Source organism: Callithrix jacchus, chromosome 5, assembly GCF_049354715.1.
Source record: "Callithrix jacchus isolate 240 chromosome 5, calJac240_pri, whole genome shotgun sequence".
Taxonomy (NCBI): Eukaryota; Metazoa; Chordata; class Mammalia; order Primates; family Cebidae; genus Callithrix; species Callithrix jacchus.
In genome coordinates, this window is record NC_133506.1 from 105297937 (window position 1) to 105317296 (window position 19360).

Genomic DNA, 19360 nt, shown 5'->3' on the forward strand with positions numbered 1-19360 from the left:
ATAAAGATTTTCTTCTATATTTTTTCTTCTAGAATATATCATTTTCAGTTTTACATTTAGGTCTGCAGTGCATTTTGAGTTAATTTTTTTTTTATCATTTAAAGTATAGATTGAGGCTCTTTGTTTTGCATAGGGACACCTAGTTCCAGTGTCATTTATTGAAAACACTATCATTTCTCTGTTCAATTGTCTTTGTACTTTTGTTGAAGATTAGTTAATCATAGATTTGTGGGTCTTTTTTTGGACTACAATTCTAAAACTCTATTATTAATCCTTATTTGTATTGCATCTGACAGATCAAGAATGATTTGAAAAGTTCATTAGCTAACAAATTTAGAAATTTGTTAAGTGTCTTATTTGGAACCTGGTGTTTGCTGACAGTAATTTGTAATTTACAGAAGGATTTTCTTTTTTTATTTTTGAGATGGAGTTACTCTGTCACCCAGGCAGGAGTGTAGTGGCGCAATCTCAGCTCACTGCAACCTTTGCCTCCTGGGTTCAAGCGACTCTACTGCCTCAGCCTCCAGAGTAGGTGGGATTACAGGTGTGTGCTACCATGCCCTGCTAATTTTGGTATTTTTAGTAGAGACGGGGGTGGGGTGGGGGGATGGTTCACCATGTTGGCTAGGCTGGTCTAGAACTTCTGACCTCATGATCCATGCAACTCTGCCTTCCAAAGTGCTGCGATTACAGGTGTGAGCCACCATGCCCAGCCAGGGTTTTCTAAAATAAGCCTAAGATTAAAACAGGATTTTGCTAATGATTCATTATTTGTTTGGAAAAACTTGTGTGATTTTTCAAGCAGCAGAAATGAGCTGAAATGGTTTTTCCTAGAAAATGCCCATTTTCTCTTTTTGTAGAATTACTTGGTAGTTCTCTAATAATCTGTGTTTGTTCTTTATGTAGTCTTTGATAGTGATACGTTTTGGTTAAAACCATCATGTAGTTGTCCTAAGTTAAATACTCTAGGCCAGACTTGATGGTTTATGCCTGTAACCCCAGAACTTTGAGAGGCAGAGGCAGGAGGATCACTTGAGCTCAGGAGTTTGAGACCACCTGGGCAACACAGTGAGCCCTCCTCTCTACAAAAATCAAAAACAGGTGGGGTACGGTGGCTCACACCTGTAATTCCAGCACTCTGGGAGGCTGAGGCAGTCAGATCACCTGAGCTCAGGAGTTTGAGACCAGCCTGACCAACATGGTGAAACCCTGTTTCAACCAAAAAAAAAAATTAGCTGGATGTGGTGGTACAAGCCTGTGATCCCAGCTACTCAGGAGACTGAGGCAGGAGAATCACTTGAACCCAGGAGGCGGAGGTTGTGGTGAGCGAAGATCATGCTACTGCACTCTAGCCTGGGTGACAGAGCAAGACTCCGCCTCAAAAACAAAACAAAATGAAAAAAGATTGAGTGTATGGCTCATGCCTGTAATCCCAGCACTTTGGGAGGCTGAGGTGGGTAGATCATGAGGTCAGGAGTTCAAGACCAGCCTGGCCAAGATAGTAAAACTTCGTTTCTACTAAAAATACAAAAAAATTAACCAGACATGCTCTCGGCCACCTGTAATCCCAGCTACTCAGGAGGCGGAGGTTGCAGTGAGTCAATATCACATCACTGCACTCCAGCCTGGGCAACAGAATAAGACTCTGTCTCACCTAGGCAAGGTGGCGCACACCTGTAATGCCAGCACTTTGGGAGGCCGAGGTGAGTTGATCATTAGGTCAGGAGTTCAAGACTAGCCTGGCCAACATGGTGAAACCCCATCTCTACTAAAAACACAAAAATTAGCTAGGTGTGGTGGCAGGCACCTGTAAACCGGCTACTTAGGAGGCTGAGGCAGAGAATTGCTTGAAGTTGGGAGGCAGAGGTTGGAGTGAGCCGAGATTGTGCCAATGCACACTCCAGCCTGGGTGACCAAGTGAGACTCTGTCTCAAAAAGAAAGAAAGAAAAAAAAATATATATATATATATATATATATATTTTAAGACATGATGGCTCTACTGTACTGTAGCCTGGGTGACAGAGAAACTCTGTCTCTAAACAAACTAAAGTTGTAATTACTTTTAAAAAATAGTACACAATGAGTGTTTTTAGGATGAGTTCTTTTTTTTTTTTTTTTTTTGAGACAAAGTCTTGTTTTTCACCTAGGCCTGAGTGCAGTGGTTCAATCAGCTCCCTGCAGTCTTGAACACCTGGGCTGAAGTGATCCTCCTGCCTCAGCCTCCCAAGAGGCTGGACTACAGGACTCAGAATACAGGCACATGCCTAGCTAATTCTTTGGTAGAGACAAGGTCTCGCTGTGTTGCCCAAGCTGATGTCTAACTTCCTGGCCTCCAGCGATGAATGCTCCCACTTAGGCCTCCCAAACTGCTAGAATTACAGGCATGAGCCACTGTGCCTGGTCTATTCTTTTAACATTAAATTGTATAGGCCTGTAGAGAGAGAATTGCTATTTGGCTGTACATTGGTGTTCTATAATATGATGAGGTTTGAGCTAATCTCAGTATTTGGATATGATTTAGTAATTTAGAAGTACTTTCCAATTACCACCTTTAACTTAAAATTTTTAATGTTATAGAAATTAAAATTTGAAGAAGCAGGTATTATTTTAAAAAGGTAATTGAACAAAATATTGGAGGTTAATTTAAGACAGACTTTCAGGATTAATAGCTATTTTAAGAAAATTTTTTAATCATTTGTTGATGAGTGCTTTTTCTCATTCCTGAAATACCTACTCTTAAGTCCTTTTTTTTTTTTTTTTGTCTTTGGAAAACATTTTCCTGTCCCTTGCTATTCCTTTTTTCTCCTTTTCCCCCCTTTCTTTATTTGTATAGACTTTGCCATGCAATTTTATTTTATTGTGGTAAAATACATGTAATAAAATGTATCACTTTAACTATTTTAAAGTATGTAATTCAAGCCACATGTAGTGAAGTCTGTAGTTCCAGCTAGTCAGGAGGCTGAGCCCAGGAGTTTGAAGGCAGCCTGGGCAACATAGCCAGACCCACTTCTCTTAAAAAAAAAAAAAAAGTATATAGTTCAGTGGCATTAAGTACATTAACAATATCATATGACCATCACCACCACCATCTTGTTCTAGAACTCATTCATCATTGCCGCAAAATTTTAGCACCTAATTGTTCCCTAGTGTTTGGCTGCCATATTAAGAATTAAGTTTCTAAGAGAGAACCAAGACTCAGTTCTTGTCTTAAGGACTTCACAGAGTAGTGAGAGAAACCTAACATTTATAACACAATGTGGCAAATTACAGGTTAGAGCTCCCATCACTGAATTTTATGTATTCAATTAGAATTTCAATTTTACCTTGAAAAAGCAAAGCAACTTTTTGTTAGTTACAATTCAAGTTGTCTTATCATTCCACACACTGAATTCACTTAGGCTAGACCAAAACACTGAAGTCTTTAGTCTTTTGACTTAGGTCATTGTGGGACTCACAAATCCTCATGCCCTGTACTTTATTGCAAGAAGGGAACCAGAAAATTGGTATCTTGATTTAAAACCAAATTATGAGCTTTTCCTTCCTAATGAAGCAGAGAGATCTGTGAAAACTATGATTAGAGAGAACATCTTAGTTGTCTGCAACTATCATTTGTTGAAACTTTTTATTTATTTTAGCTAAAGTGACAACTTGCTTATGATGAAATACAGCATTATAGGGGCATGTTTATCTCTCTTGATGCAGATCATCTTGAAGAATAATTGCTTTGGAAACTGTCAAAAGATTATTTTTAATTCCTTGAAAAGCCGGGAGATATCAGTTGATTTAAAGTTTATTGTCTTAGCAGGTTTAGGTTAAAATAATGTTATCAGCATTGAGCGGCATTGAAATATAATTTTATTTTCATTATTATTTCTTCATATTAAAATTTTAATGCGGTATTGCTTATGAAAGTAAAACAGGTAGCTCTTTGCATCTAGAAGGACTCGATGTAGCAAATGTTTTCTACTAAAAAGCATTTGGGGTGGAGTTGAGAGCAGCTTTTTCGTATTATATACACAGGCCTTCTATAAACAGCCAGTAAATCTTCCCAAAGGGTGGCAGGCATTTCCAAAGGGACGAACGTGGCCTGTCATTCTGCTATTTCTCTCTTCCGACAGCAAGTTCTAGTAGCACCAAGACCAACCACCCAACGGACACTAACGGGTCCACACATCATCGTTTGGGACTGACCTGCAGGCCCATTAAGCTTTGTCGGTTGAGGTCAGGACTAGGTAGGTCTCGGCCAATGGGGACAGAGCGGTCACCGCCTAGAGAGGCGGCCGAGCCTGCCTGTGTCCCTAGGCCGCCTTCCCGGGCCCTCCGCACCCTCGGGGCCTCCACCACGCAGTTCGGGCGGTCACTAGGCCCGCCACCCAGAGGCGCTGTGTCTAGGCGCTCGGCGGCGTTTTGTCCAGGCCCAGCAGGTTTGGGCAGGGAGACCCGGCGGCTGGTGGGCTCTGGGCTGGGAGAGGCCGAGCTGCCATAACTCACCGAGGTGGGTGGAAGCTTCAAGGCCTGGGACAGGCAGGGGTTGGGGGACCGGTGCATGCAGGGCGGAGGGCGCGGCCTGTCCCGGAGCCCCCAGCTCACCCTCTGGCCGGAGCCACAGGAGCCTGGGGGACCCTGGGGGAGCGCGCCGCCTTTCCTTGTTCATGAGTTCATAGTCTTACTCGTGTAGTCAGTCTAAGAGAGTCGCCGTGTCCCAAATGGTGGATCGTGTTTCAGTTTACGATTTCAGCACCTGTTAAGAGAAGCAAAGTTCAGATAACTGGGCCTGGATTTCTAAGAAGCTGTGTTTTGTTGTTTTGAAATAGGGTCCTGATCTGTTACCCAGGCTTGGAATGCTGTGGTTTGAAACAGCTAACTGCAGCCTCAACCTCCTGGGCTCAAGTGATCCTCCCACCTCAGCCTCCTAAATAGCTGGGACCACAGGTTCATACCACCATGTGTGACTAATTAAAACTTCTTTTTTCTTAAAGAGTAGGCCGGGCACGGTGGCTCAAGCCTGTAATCCCAGCACTTTGGGAGGCCGAGGCGGATGGATCACGAGGTCAAGAGATCAAGACCATCCTGGTCAACATGGTGAAACCCCGTCTCTACTAAAAAAAATACAAAAAAAAATTAGTTGGGCATGGGCATAGTGGCACATGCCGCGTGCCTGTAATCCCAGCTACTCAGGAGGCTGAGGCAGGAGAATTGCCTGAACCTAGGAGGCAGAGGTTACGGGGAGCCGAGATCGCGCCATTGCACTCCAGACTGGGTAACCAGAGCAAAACTCCGTCTCAAAAAAAAGAAACAGAGTCTCACTGTGTTGCCCAGGCTGCTTTTGAACGCTTGGGTTCAAGTGATCTTCCTGCCTCTGCCTCCCAAAGTGTTGGGATTACAGGCCTGAGCCACTGTGCCTGGCCCTAATATGGTTTTATAATTTTTTTAAAAGTTGGAATTTGTGGTGTGGTTTTGATTGTCTACTGAAAAAATGATTGCAGTTTCTAGGAAGGAAGGAAGGGAGGGAGGGAGGGAGGGAGGGAGGGAGGGAAGGAAGGAAGGAATAATAACCCTTAGTTTGGTTAGGCTGTTAATAAATTTTAAATTTGACATTTATTGCTTTTGAAAAATAGCTGTAATCATCTTTTTTCAGGGTAATCACTTTGATCAATATGAAGAAGGACATTTGGAAATTGAACAAGCATCACTTGACAAGCCTACAGAATCGATAAGATGATCAGGGCTTAATTTCGGGTCTTAGCCACATAGGTAGGTAGTGTTTGTATGACACTTGATGTGAATGAAATTAAACTTGGTAATAACCAATACAGTTTAGAGTTGTTTTCTTTCATGCTATACGCTAATCAGATAGAGTTTGGGATGTAACCTAATATTTAATATGTTGGGAAATCAGTGCAAAAAAATCTAGAAACACATCCGGGAGCGGTAGCTCATGCCTGTAATCCCAGCACTTTGGGAGGCTGAGGCAGTAATTCGAGACCAGCCTGACCAACACAGTGAATACCCCATCTCTACTAAAAATACAAAAATTAGCCGGGCGTGGTGGTGCTTGCCTATAGTCTGAGCTACTTGGGATACTGACGCAAGAGAATCAGAGAATTGCCTGAACCCGGGAGGTTGAGGTTGCAGTGAGCTGAGATCATGCCATTGCATTCCAGCCTGGGTGACAAGGTGGGACTCACCCTTTTTCTCACATGTTTAATAGAGAGGAACAAATGATAAAAATGTAGCATTTTAATGATATATTTATGTGTAGAAATAGGGGGAGAAAAAAAGGCCAACTGAGGTAATCTAGATGAAAAAAGTTTGAATTTTCAGCTTAGCTCCATGGTTAAACTAGAATTAGAACTTCATTTCCAACCAAAGAACAGGCCCCACATCCTCCATTTTGATCAGAGAGAGAAAACAAATAGATGGTTTGTGAGAACTCTGAATTAGGTAGAAAACCAGCTTTTTGCTTATTACTATTTGTCAACATTCAGTTGCCTTATTTATTAATTTAAAGTTAGGATTCCTTTGCAATTCTTCCATGTACATTTAAATTATATCAAGTTGATTATTGAGAAGGAAAAAAATTATAAGCAGCCTACTTGTATCATACATCTTTGTTGTAAACCAGACTGTGTGTGTGTGTGTGTGTTTGAGAGATGGAGTCTTGCTCTGTTGCTCAGGCTGGAGTGCAGTGACACAATTTCAGCTCACTGCAACCTCCTCCTCCTGGGTTCAAGTGATTCTCCTGCCTTAGCTTCCCAAGTAGCTGGGATTACAGGAGTGTGTCGGGGTCCGGCACGTCTGCCGGGGGACTACCGACCCGCGGGAGTCCCCGAGACCGCCAACGTAGATGTCTAGTTCAACCTGAGAGAGAGAGTGCGCGGAAAAGAAAGAATATAGAAAAGTAGAGTCTGGAGGGCTGCGTGAAGATTATGGCCAAAACGCAGCAAATTTATTTTTGTGGGTTACAGCTTTTATACCTTTTGTCTTGTTTACATTTACCTCATCTCAGCAGAAAGAAACAAAGGGGAAAACAGAAAGGAAACAAACTCCATAAAATAGATATCCGGGGCTTGTGATATCCTGCTCAGGAAGCAGTTTAAGGGGGCTAGTGGTAGCAGTTTACATTTCAATGATTTTACATTCCAAAGATACAATGGCACCCTTAAGGTGGCTGGTTAAACCTGTTTTTCATCAGGAGCTAAAACAAAGGCTTGGCTCCAGGGAAAATATGGGCAGAGGTCTCTGCTCCTCTTAGACATTTCAATTGCAGCAAGTTTATTGCTTACACAGAGACTGAAGGGGGACATGGAAGCAGACAGCACAATGTCCTCATAAACTGCAGGCCTTTGCTTTGCATTCTGTTGTTGCTTTTAGTGAGTCAGCTTATGGCCCTGTCTCACTCGACAGCCCTCGAGGTGAGGAAATGCAGTACAGGTCCAGCAGCCAAACTGAGGCAAGTCAACTGTCTCGAGCCTTTGGCGCGAACACCACAGGAGTGCACAGCTATGCCCAGATAATTTTTATATTTTTAGTAGAGATGGAGTTTCACTTTATATTGGCCAGGCTGGTCTCAAACTCGACCTCAGGTGATCCGCTTGCCTCAGCCTCCGAAAGACCAGGATTACAGGTGTGAGCCACCGTGCCTGGCCAACAGTTTTTAAAAAGAAAAAAAAATTCTATAATTTATTTTTGGTTCTATGAGATTATAATTAAACCCCAAATTATATATTAAAAAATAAAAAAGCCACAGCTGGGTGTGGTGGCTCACACCTGTAATCCCAGCACCTTGGGAGGCCAAGGCAGGTGAATCACCTGAGGTCAGGAGTTCAAGACCAGCCTGGCTAACATGGTGAAACCTCGTCTCTACTAAAAATACAAAAACTAGCCCGGTGGAGTGGCGGGCACCTGTAATCCCAGAGACGCAGGAGGCTGAGGCAGGAGAATCACTTGAACCCAGGAGGTGAAGGTTGCAGTGAGCTGAGATCGCATCATTGTACTCCAGCCTGGGCAACAGAGTGAGACTCCATCTCAAAAACAACAACAAAAAACAAAAGCCAAAAGACTTTTAGTCATTATTATAGTAACCGAAATTAAGTGAAGAATTCATTTTTTAAAAATTATTTTTCAGCCGGGCGCAGTGGCTCGCGCCTGTAATCCCAGCACTTTGGGAGGCCGAGGCGGGTGGATCACGAGGTCAAGAGATTGAGACCATCATGGTCAACATGGTGAAACCCCGTCTCTACTAAAAATACAAAAAATTAGCTGGGCATGGTGGCACGTGCCTGTAATCCCAGCTACTCAGGAGGCTGAGGGAGGAGAATCACCTGAACCCAGGAGGCAGAGGTTGCGGTGAGCCGAGATCGTGCCATTGCACTCCAGCCTGGGTAACAAGAGCGAAACTCCATCTCAGAAAAATATATATATATATTTTTCAAAATAAGTACTCCTTTAGAAATGAATTGGCTGGGCATGCAAAGTTCAACACGTCCAGGTTGCAGTGAGCTGTGTGACTGTGCCACTGTACCCCAGCCTGGGTGACAGGGCAAGACCCTGTCTCAAAAAAAAAAAAGGAAGAAAGAAATTTAGTATTCATTGCCCTTGTTCTGTCTAGATTACCTGTTTGAGCCATAAGCTACTTGTACCAACGTAGTGTTTTAAGTAGCATCCATAGACCTGTCGCGGTGGCCTAGGCTGGTAATCCCAATACTTTTAGAGGCTGAGGCGGGTGGATCACTTGAGATCAGGAGTATGAGACCAGCTGGCCAACATAGGGAAATCCCCTCTCTACTAAAAATATAAAAAATCATCAGATAGCTCTTAGACACTGTAATGAAGAAAGGTCAGGCACCACTTCTGGGCTACACCTATTGATTAAATATATTTCACACTATAATCCCAGCACTTTGGGAGGCCGAGGCGGGTGGATCACGAGGTCAAGAGATCGAGACCATCCTGGTCAACATGGTGAAACCCCGTCTCTACTAAAAATACAAAAATTAGCTGGGCATGGTGGCGCACACCTGTAGTCCCAGCTACTCGGGAGGCTGAGGCAGGAGAATTGCTTGAACCCAGGAGGCGGAGGTTGCGGTGAGCCAAGATCGTGCCATTGCACTCCAGCCTAGGTAAGAGCGAAACTCCGTCTCAAAAAAATTATATATATATATATTTCACAGAAAAATAAAATTTTGAACACAGATAAAAGTTTAGCCCCAGGGAAAAATAAATGGGGCCTGTTATTGTTTCATATCTCACCCTGTCTAGCAGGTTCGATCAGTACATTTAGACAAGCAACAATGATTTACTTACCTAAACACTATTTTTTTTTTGATACGGAGTTTCACTTTTGTTACCCAGGCTGGAGTGCAATGGCACGATCTCGGCTCACCACAACCTCCGCCTCCTGGGTTCAGGCAATTCTCCTGCCTCAGCCTCCTGAGTAGTTGGGATTACAGGCACACGCCACCATGCCCAGCTAATTTTTTGTATTTTTAGTAGAGATGGGGTTTCACCATGTTGACCAGTCTTGACCTCGTGATCTACCTGCCTTGGCCTCCCAAAGTGCTGGGATTACAGGCTTGAGCCACCGCGCCTGGCCCGAACACTACATTCTAATTATACCAGCAGTAAATAACATAAGACATGGAGAGAGTATATAAGATGGTTCCTGACCTTCATGTTTATTTTCCAGTCCCTCAAGTCTTGCTTTTTTGAACTGCTGTAGACCTTTGAAGTTTTCTTGAAGCCAAGGATGATGTTTTCTACTTCTATGTTCTCCTTTCATGCTTAGAATTAAGTATGTGATCGGTCTGAATATTTAATTGAAAAATCGTTTCAACCTCCTTGTGAGCAGGGAGTCTTATTAATTTTTTCATGAAAGTACTTGGTGTGGGGCATAAAAGCAGTGGTAAATATTTGAAAATATAAGGTCTGGGTTTGAGTTTGGCACTACCATTTCCTATAAGTAAAGGGACAAGGTACCATCACCGAATTACTTTCCTCAGCAATAAATGGAAATTCAAATCTCTGCCCATCTTCTTAAAGAGTAGATATGAAGAGAAAGTAAGTGAATTCACATTATACAAAGTAAAAGTGCCATATAAATGCTTTTTATAAACACCTATTGTATAGTACATAGTTATTTTAATTGAATTGGAGATAATCCATCCTTAGGTCTTCCAAGACTAACAACAGTAGCAGTTAATATGCTTTCTATGTGATAGATGTTGGACTTCAGGATCTGTGCTTTTTTAATGTTATATGTGTTTTAGGGTCCCCCAAGTTCCAAATTTTTGGTATTGGTTTCACTAATTCTGAGCTCATTAGTCATCTCTACTTCTGAGTCTAACTTCTAAAAAGTCAAACATCCAAAAAGAGCCTCAGTCACTCAGTAGTGGTGTTGGGACAACGGAATAACAACACAGAATTTAAACAGTCAGATCCCCATTGTCATTCCTTACCCCAGAAAGATTCCAGATGAATGAGAGGTTTAAATGAGAGATCATAAAATTATTAAAACGAACAATGGTTGGATTAGTATCTTTAAAATAGTATTTGAATAAGAAAAACTTTTCTAAGCTTAACCCAAAGCTTAGAAGCCGTAAGACATGGATAAATATGCCTAGCATCCAGTATTGGAAAGCTAAGCATCTTGGAGTTATTCATGTCCTGCTCAAGTTCATCGCCAAGGTCTGATTACAAAAATTCAAAAAATTGCAACCTCAGGCATAAATGAGTTAAGAAAATGATAAGGCCAAGCACAGTGGCTCACATCTGTAATCCCAGGACTTTGGGAAGCCAAGGTGGGAGGATCACTTGAGGCCAGGAGTTCAAGACCAGCTTGGACAACAAGACAACCCTGTCTCGAAAGAAACTTTAAAAAACAGATTAGCCAGCCATGGAGCTGTTTGGAAGGCTGAGGTGGAGGATCGCTTGACTCCAGGGGTTTGAAGCTGCACTGAGCTGTGATCCTGCCACTGTACTCCAGCCTGGGCAACAGAGCAAGCCCATTTCAAATAAAAAAAGGATAAATTTGGCTATATTTCATCATAACAAAGTCAACAAACAAATAGACTGGGGAAAATATCTGTAATATCTCATTATAGGCAAAGAATGACTTTCCTTCAGGTATTTATCAGTTCGAGGAAGACCTAAATACAATAGAAAATGGGAACTTATATAAACACTGTGTACAGAAAGGTAATGCAGATGGCATTTACTTTTTATTTTTTTGAGACAGAGTATTTTTATTTTTTGAGATGGAGTCTCACTCTTTCACAAGGCTGGAGTGCAGTGGTGCGATATTGGCTCACTACAACCTCTGCCTCCTGGGCTCAAGTGATTCTTCTGTCTCAGCCTCCCGAGTAGCTTGGGGCTACAGGCATACACCACCATGCCTAGCTAATTTTTGTATTTTTAGTAGAGATTGGGTTTCACCATGTTGGCCAGGATGATCTTGATCTCTTGACCTTGTGATCTTCCTGCCTCGGCCTCCCAAAGTGCTGGCTTACAGGTGTGAGCCACCATGCCTGGCCAAGACAGAGTCTTGCTCTGCCACCCAGGCTGGAGTGCAGTGGTGCAATCTTGGCTTACTGCAACCTCCATGTCTCAGGTTCAAGTGATTCTCCTGCCTCAACCTCGCAAGTAGCTGGGATTACAGGCATGAGCTACCACACCCAGCTATTTTTTTTGTATTTTTAGTAGAGACAGAGTTTCACCGTGTTGGCCAAGCTGGTCTTGAACTGTTGACCTCAGGTGATCCACCCACCTCAGCCTCCCAAAGTGCTGGGATTACAAGCATTAGCCACCACACCCAGCCGCAGATGGCCTTCAAATATGAAAATATTCTCAACCATTATCATAGTAAGAGATGTGCATGTTAAACTGTAAAAAGTTAGCTTGGTAAGATTACAGGAAAACAGGTACATCATAGTCATGAGACTGTACATTGGTGAAAGCCACTACAGAGAACAATTTAGATTACTTAAAAATTAAAATGGATGTATTCTTGAATCCAGTATTTTTTTTTTTTTGAAACAGTCTCGTTTTGTTGCCCAGGCTGGAGTGCGTAATGATAGCCACTGCAGCCTTGATCTCCCCAGCTCTAGTGATCCTCCTGCTTTAGACTCCTGAGTAGTGGGGACTACAGGTGCACACCACCATGCCTGGCTAATTTTTAAGAAATTTTTTATAGAGACAGGATCTCACTATGTTGCCCAGGCTGGTCTCAAACTCCTGAGCTCACGTGATCCTTCCACTTTGGACTCACACAGTGCTGGGATTATAGGTGTGATCTACTATGCCTGGGCTATTCATGCAATTAACAAACTTCTTAGGGTATAAAATTCTTAAGCATTCTTCCTGGTCACGAAATAATTAATATGATAACACACAGTTGCTTCCTGTGTAATAACAGGTACATTCCTTCTGTTGATACTGAAGCAGATTTTCAGTTTTGTGTTGTGTTAGTTTTACTTGGAATGTGTCTCCAGACATCTCACACATCTTTTTAAGAACATTGTATTATATTTTGGGATTGAAATAAATACACGTAAAAATTTTACTTTATAAAATCAGCTGAAAAAATGTGTTAAGAGAGATGGACATCCTCTATAGCCTGGGTAGTAAAACAGAGGCATTTTATTGTGAAATATTAAAATGGTGCATTCTGTGGGTATACAGGAGTGTGCCTGTATATTTATGTTTGTATTTGCTTGACCATGAAGATAAAAATTTTTGTAAAGATAGACTCTCTGAAGGGAAACTGAGTTGCATTTTACTATATTTAAAAAATTTGATATTATGTACTTGTATTACTATTCAAAAAATATAATTGTTTTAGAAAAGACCCAGAGTAGGCAGAATGAAAGCAGAGTACGGTCGGGGGCATTTCTTTGGTTTTATTTATGTATACCTCCTTCCCAGTCTTGTTTCAGTTAGGAAATAAATGAATACAGTAGGGTAAGGCCTGCATTAGGTAAGTCGCAACAATATTTAGACTACATTTTACGACTAAATGAAAATTAGTCTTCTTTTTCCCCCATTAGAGATGAGGTCTTGCTGTGTTACCCAGGCTGGTCTCAAATTCCTGGCCTCACGCAATCTTCCCACTTCAGCCTTGCAAAGTGCTAGGATTACAGGGAGAAAACAAGATTTGAATTCAATACAATAGGATAGAAACATGTAATGTTACAATTTAAGCCTTATGGTTAAATTATATTAATTAATATTGCACTAACTTCTGGCCTGGTGTGGTGGCTCACACTTGCAATCCCAGCACATTTGGAGTCTGAGGCAGGAGGGTAGCTTGAGGCCAGGAATTCGAAACCAGCCAGGACTGTTTCTGATTGACTTCCAGCATGCTGTGTTCTTGGAATTCCCAGTTCAGTTTGAAACCGATTTTCTACTTGGCATATTAGTTCCCAGCATGCCATTCATACTTTCTTTGTTGTTTCACATTTATTTTTTTCATAGCATGAAATGTAGTGATTGAATTGCATTATTGGCTACATCTTCTTTAATTGGTTCAAAGCAAATAGAGATTGGATGGGAAAAGTCAGTGGATTATGGGCCTGTATAAAAGTGCTTTGATGAACATCTGTGCCATGTATATCTCCTCAATGTATGCTGGAACCTCTCTGGACATATTCCTCTAAATGCTGGGTCACAGGATGGATGCATACCTTATTCTATCAGTTATTGTCAGAAAGCATTTAAAATATTTTAACTGCCGGGCGCAGTGGCTCAAGCCTGTAATCCCAGCACTTTGGGAGGCCGAGGCGGGTGGATCACGAGGTCAAGAGATCGAGACCATCCTGGTCAACATGGTGAAACCCCGTCTCTACTAAATATACAAAAAATTAGCTGGGCATGGTGGCACGTGCCTGTAATCCCAGCTACTCAGGAGGCTGAGGCAGGAGAATTGCCTGAACCCAGGAAGCGGAGGTTGCGGTGAGCCAAGATCGTGCCATTGCACTCCAGCCTGGGTAACCAGAGCGAAACTCTGCCTCAAAAAAAATAAAATATTTTAACAATTTATAATCCTACCAGCTGGGAATGAGAGTTCCAGTTTTCCTATATCTTCAAACTTTAAAATATATGTCAGTTTGACAAGATAAATGTGATGTCACTGCTTTCCCTTTGTGTTTGATGATTTGGGTTATCTTTTCTGTCATCTGCCCTTTCCCTATTAAAAAAACATTGCCTTGTTTGACTTTTCCTATTGATTTGTAACAATTCTTTGTATATTTTCTGCACATGAATTCTTTGTTGTCTGCTGCAGAGATCCTCCAGTCTGTGCCATTCATATATTTATTTTGTGGTGTTCGTGTACAGAAGTTTTTTGCTTTAATGTAGTCACTTGTATCAGTCTTTCCCTTTGTGGTTCGTGGGTTTTGTGGGGAAGGTGATTTTTGGGTTTTATCTTATTTAAGAAATCCTTACCTAGCCTGAGGTCCTTTACGCCATCTGTATTTTCTTCAGAAAGTTTGAAAGCTTTGTTGTTTCCACTGGATTTTAAGCAAGCTAGAGTTTATTTTTATGTGTTACTCGAGGTGTCTTTTTTCTGTATGGATAATAACCAGAACTGTTGGCATTTATTGTAGTCTCTTCTTCTTCTTCTTTTTGAGACAGAGTGTTGCTCCGTCACCCAGGCTGGAGTGCAGTGGTGCCCTCTCGGCTCACTGCAACCTCCGCCCCCAAGGTTCAAGTGATTCTCCTGCGTCAGCCTCTCAAGTAACTGGGATTATAGGCTCGCGCCACCACACCCAGCTAATTTTCGTATTTTTAGTAGAGACAGGGGTTTCACCGTGTTGGCCAGGATGGTCTTGATCTACTGACCATGTGATCTGCCCGCTTCGGCCTCCCCAAGTGATTACAGGTGGGGAGGTGCTGTGATTACAGGTGTGAGCCATCTGTAATCATCTGGCCTGCAGTCCCCTCTTTCGAAGGCTCCCAAATATATGGAGCTGCATCTGGCTCTTTCATCTTGGGTCAAGTGTAGGATTTGCCTTTCCTTCTCCTTCTGTACCTGCACTGCTGCCATACTGTTTTCATTGTTAATTGCTTTATAAGTCATAATGGCATGTGGGACATGTCATTCCTCCTCCTCCTTCTTCAGAGTGGTCTTGGCTATTCTTTCTCTCCCCTCTTTTTATTATGTCACTGTTCCCACTGACAATGTACCAACTTTCAGATTTTTCTGTTAAGTCACCATTAAAATTTACCTCACATCCTACATCAGGACTTTGTTAGAGTCCTAATTCTCCTTTCCATCCCTGTTACTATCTAGTCCCCTATACCTGTTCCCATGGTTGCCCTGATCCAGATGTCAGCTACCTCAGGCTGCATTCCTACAGTAGTCCCCATACCTCCACACCCCTGCATTATCCCAGAATATACTGGACTTACCTTCTGGATGCAGCAGTCTGGTCTCAGACTCTAGCAGTGATTTCTAATTGCTTCTCAGGACCACAGGTCTTGCCTAGGAGCACTCCAGGGAGTCATTTGACAGCTCACCCAGCTTCTTCTGGTGCCCTAAGGCATTCCTGGAGGCCACAGGGAAGCTGTGGAAAAGACTAGGTACAAGCTAAAGCCAAGACGGGGTTCCTCAGTTGCCTCCCTCTGTCTCTTCCATACACACATGGAAACAAGGTGCATGAACACGTGAGGATGGGCAGCGGCTGGTTCCAGGCCCAATGACAGGAGCCACACCATGCATTTGTTCACTCATTCATCTATCTGTCCCATTGTCCCTTTTTTGGTCACATCCATTGATCCATGAGACCCTCTTTCCCTTCTACTCCCCTCCTACCTACCTCCCTTCCCCCTGCCTCCCATCTCCACCACCCTAAGCATCCATGGAGGCCCACAGTGAGCTGGGCACTGTGCCAGCTGCTGGAGGTTCAGAGGTGAACAAGACCCCAGCTGCACTCAGGAAGCATGCAGTCTAGAAGGGAGAACACAGGACACCATGGGACTCCCTCACCAAGAAGAAAGGGCTTTGATGGGACTTTTAAAAAAATGCAGTGATGCTGTGCAGGACATCCCGGCCCCTCCAAGGCCAGCTGCTCTCCATGGTCTGCAGCCAAGTTAGTGGCCTCTGTGTCTCTCTTGGGATGTCACCAGCACCCCAGATACACTGGAGGGCAGGTAGGAAGTAGGGAGCCAGTGGGAGGCTAGGTTTGGGCCACCCCCAGCAGAGAGGAGTAGCGGTGGTCCCAGTGGGTGGGATGGTAAGTTTGGGGCAAATCATCCACGAGTCTCAAGGTCGATCTATCGTTGGGCCTGTTCCACAGTGAGTGGTAGATAATGACATCTGAGAATCATCCTGCATCACAGGAAGCCCACAGGGCTTATATCAGGGGCCCCAGAAATGGGCGGACCAAACGGTCACACACCTACTTGGAGTCAGAACGGCGGGTTTAACCCCAGCTGTGCCTGAACCAGGTGGCTGAGCAACTTCTCTTTGCATCTCAGTGTTCTTCTCGGAGAAGTGGAGGCAGGAGCCCCTGTCCTACTGCTCTCTGGGAATCTGGGCATGTGCTCCATAGTGAATTTGGAAGTTCCATTTAAATGGCAGCTTTCAGTCAGAGTTTAAGGGGCGACTGACAGGGAGACCCACTCGGAGCTGTGTCCTCAAGCCACATTCCCTCATCCTGCCCATCACAGCGCTGCCACCACTGCCTCCTGACCTCAGGGTGCCAGGTAGCCTCTGAGCTTCCTCCTTTCCTCCCTCCCCACACCCCTTCACAGTTCCTGGAATGACTAAGGGAGTCCGGAAGAGCGAGGGGCTGAGAGTCCACCTTAGGGTGTGTCTCCCAGTTCATTTTTACCTCGATGCCCTCCAGCATGTCCAGGTGTGCACCATTCCCCCGGGCACCAGGATGTCCCTTAGGGCGTCCGTGCACTGGTATGTGTCCCAGAAATAGCCACGTCCCTCGTTCTGAGAACCCCAGCATCCCAGCTGGCTTTCCCCGCGGAATACCTGCAAGCAGCGGTCTGGGCGCGCGCGGGCCCCACCCCCGGCGTCACGTGACCTCCTGCAGTTCTGTGCACCCCGCCCCCTCCAGATGCCGGCTCTACGCTGCGCATGCGTTCTGGCCGTAGCGGGCCTCGTGTGGCTGCTGCTGCCGCCGGAGGGCGCCCTGGGCGAGGAGCTGCAGGTACCGCGGCAGCTGAACCTAGGCTCGACTGAGAAGTACGTGGGGAGGCTCTTCAGCAGCAGGTGGGCAGGCAGAGGGTGCGAGGGGGGGGAGGACGGCGGAGGGTGCTGGGGGACACGGACGCCGCCGGGCACCCTCACCCGCATCGCGGCCCTAGCTGGGCTCGGGGAGCGCCCTCTTGACCAATGCAAAGACGTGTTCCCAGCTCGAAGAAATCTAAAACCCACAAGAAAACTGCGAACGCCACGAAATCCCCTCCATGGACCATCGCGAACCCCCAGTGGCTGAACACCTCGGAACCCTGACCACCAGCCTCCTCTCGGGGGCCCAGGTAGGACAGCCTGGATGCTTGGCACCGAGCCAGGAGCCTCGGGGCTGGGGGCAGCTTGGGTAGGAGCCAGAGAAAGCCACTGGGGGAGAGCGTGCAGGGAGATACCAGCGTCCTGGAGCTTCCTTCTCCAGGCTGGGCCTTGGCCTCTAGACGCCTTGCCGACCACCAGCACCTTTATATTGTGCGGGGCCTCAACCCCTACTCATCCCCTCAGTGAAAACAATAAAGACGAATCTCTGTTGCTTCAGTGATTTCTGGGAGCCGGGGTGGGAGGGGAAGGGAAGGGCAGTGGGGAGACCAGTCCTTCGAGGCTGTAGGGGAACCCTGGAGTTCCTGCTGTGGGAGAAAAAGACCTGAACTACATGGTGGGTGGGGTTGGGGGGTTCCTCCCTTCCTTCCCCTAGCAACGTATCCACCTTCCCCCAACTCAGCCCACATGCCCACAGCGTGGGGGGCTCTAATCCAGAGGGAGAGCGGAGCTGGGAACCTCAAAGGAGGGACTTCAGGTAGACACACCCCTACTCCCACCTGGCCCAAGTTTCTACCAAACAGCCCATCTTGGGCTGTCAGAGTTGGCACAGGAACAAGAAGAGGTGCCTTTGCCCCTCAGCATACAGAGTATAGGGGGCCGCCTTTGCCTCCTGGACTTCTAAGCCCTTCTAGGGTGAGCAGAGCAGGGGAAGGGGTGGACCTGGCCAGTCCTTGAGAAGCTAGGTGTGAGGGTGGCTCTCTGTTCTGGGGTCTTCCATGGCCATCAGAGAGGCCTGGTGGGGCAGAACCTCTGCCCTGATCCTACTCTCACATCCAGATGTGTCTCCAAGGGTGAACTCCTGGCCTCAGGAACTATCCACACCTCTCCACATTCACAGCCCATATCCCCTTAAGCTGCCAGAGAAAATGCTGGGACTTCCACCTCCCTCACCCAGACTCAAACCATTCTCTTACTGAAACCATCTCTCAATCGAGACAGACGCCCCTTGGGTTTAAGAATCAACCTGAGGTCGGACACAGTGGCTCATACCTGTAATCCCAGCACCTTGGGAGGCTGAGGTGAGCAGATCGTTTGAGCCCAGGAGTTTGAGACCAGGCTGGGCAACAGAGCGAGACCCTGTCTCTACACAAAAAAATTAGCTGGGCATGGTGGCATGTGCCTGTAGTTTCAGCTACTTAGAAGGCTGAGGGAGAGGATTGCTTGAGCCCAAGTGGTCAAGGCTATGGTGACCTGTGATCATGCCACTGCACTGCAGTCTGGGTGACACAGCAACACCCTGTCTCCAAAAACAAACAAAATAATCCGAGCCAATCAGCTGCATCCTCTAGCAGCTCTTTGCCTTTTAGGGCCTGGTTCCACTTCCAGGTCATTTGTATACACCAGATAGAGTCAGGATTTGAGGGGAAACACAATTGTGGTGTCATTTCCATGGGGTCTGTGCAAGGTGCTGAGCCCAGGAAAGTGGACCCCTCATCCTTCAAACCCATAACCCCATCCCTTCAGGCCAAGCATGTGGGGGAGGGAGAAGCAGCCATTCTAGGAACGTGAAACATTCTAGTTCCCTCACTTTTCCCCTTTACACACACTCACACATACACATGCACACACACACTGTCCCCACCTATTCAGGGTGCCTGAAAAGGGCCAGGAAGAGACAGGTGCACTGGGACTTGGGGCAGGATCCAGGTCCTCGCCCTCCCAGAGCTGGAGTGTGGAATCCACAGATTGGACTCATGGCAGTAGCTGAACTCAGCTAATCTAGCCTCCTCCTCTTCCACGGCAGCTTGAATACCTCCTGTGCCCAGGACTTCACTACCTCTCTGGACAACCCATTCTTTCCAGATCTCTGGACAGCAGCTCAGGCCCCTGGATGCAGC

The 19360-nt window shown here is 45.2% G+C and overlaps 1 protein-coding gene and 2 long non-coding RNA genes across 6 annotated transcripts in view; 2 read left to right on the forward strand and 1 right to left on the reverse strand.

The window, feature by feature from the left end:
* The window catches only part of IFT20 (intraflagellar transport 20), a 45051-nt gene extending 29814 nt beyond the window's left edge, over positions 1 to 15237 (forward strand). Inside the window, exons 5-6 of one of the 4 annotated variants that reach the window (XM_054256182.2) lie at positions 5640 to 5755; positions 14626 to 15237. In XM_054256182.2, coding sequence (XP_054112157.1) covers positions 5640 to 5718 — 79 coding nt within the window. In that variant the 3' untranslated portion in view covers positions 5719 to 5755; positions 14626 to 15237. Of the gene's footprint in view, positions 1 to 5639; positions 5813 to 9689; positions 14220 to 14625 lie in introns of those variants that run through there. The other 3 variants (XM_035300974.3, XM_035300973.3, XM_078373993.1) reach the window with 3 other exon arrangements.
* On the reverse strand, positions 12877 to 16641 carry LOC144582652 (uncharacterized). Its single transcript, XR_013535815.1, has 2 exons — positions 15407 to 16641; positions 12877 to 13125 (listed from the first exon to the last, which is right to left on the reverse strand). It is a non-coding gene; the product is annotated as an uncharacterized LOC144582652 (long non-coding RNA).
* A 290-nt stretch (positions 16642 to 16931) lies between these two features.
* LOC144582651 (uncharacterized) lies at positions 16932 to 17612 on the forward strand. The gene is made up of 2 exons (XR_013535814.1): positions 16932 to 17222; positions 17366 to 17612. It is a non-coding gene; the product is annotated as an uncharacterized LOC144582651 (long non-coding RNA).
* Positions 17613 to 19360: the final 1748 nt, after the last annotated feature.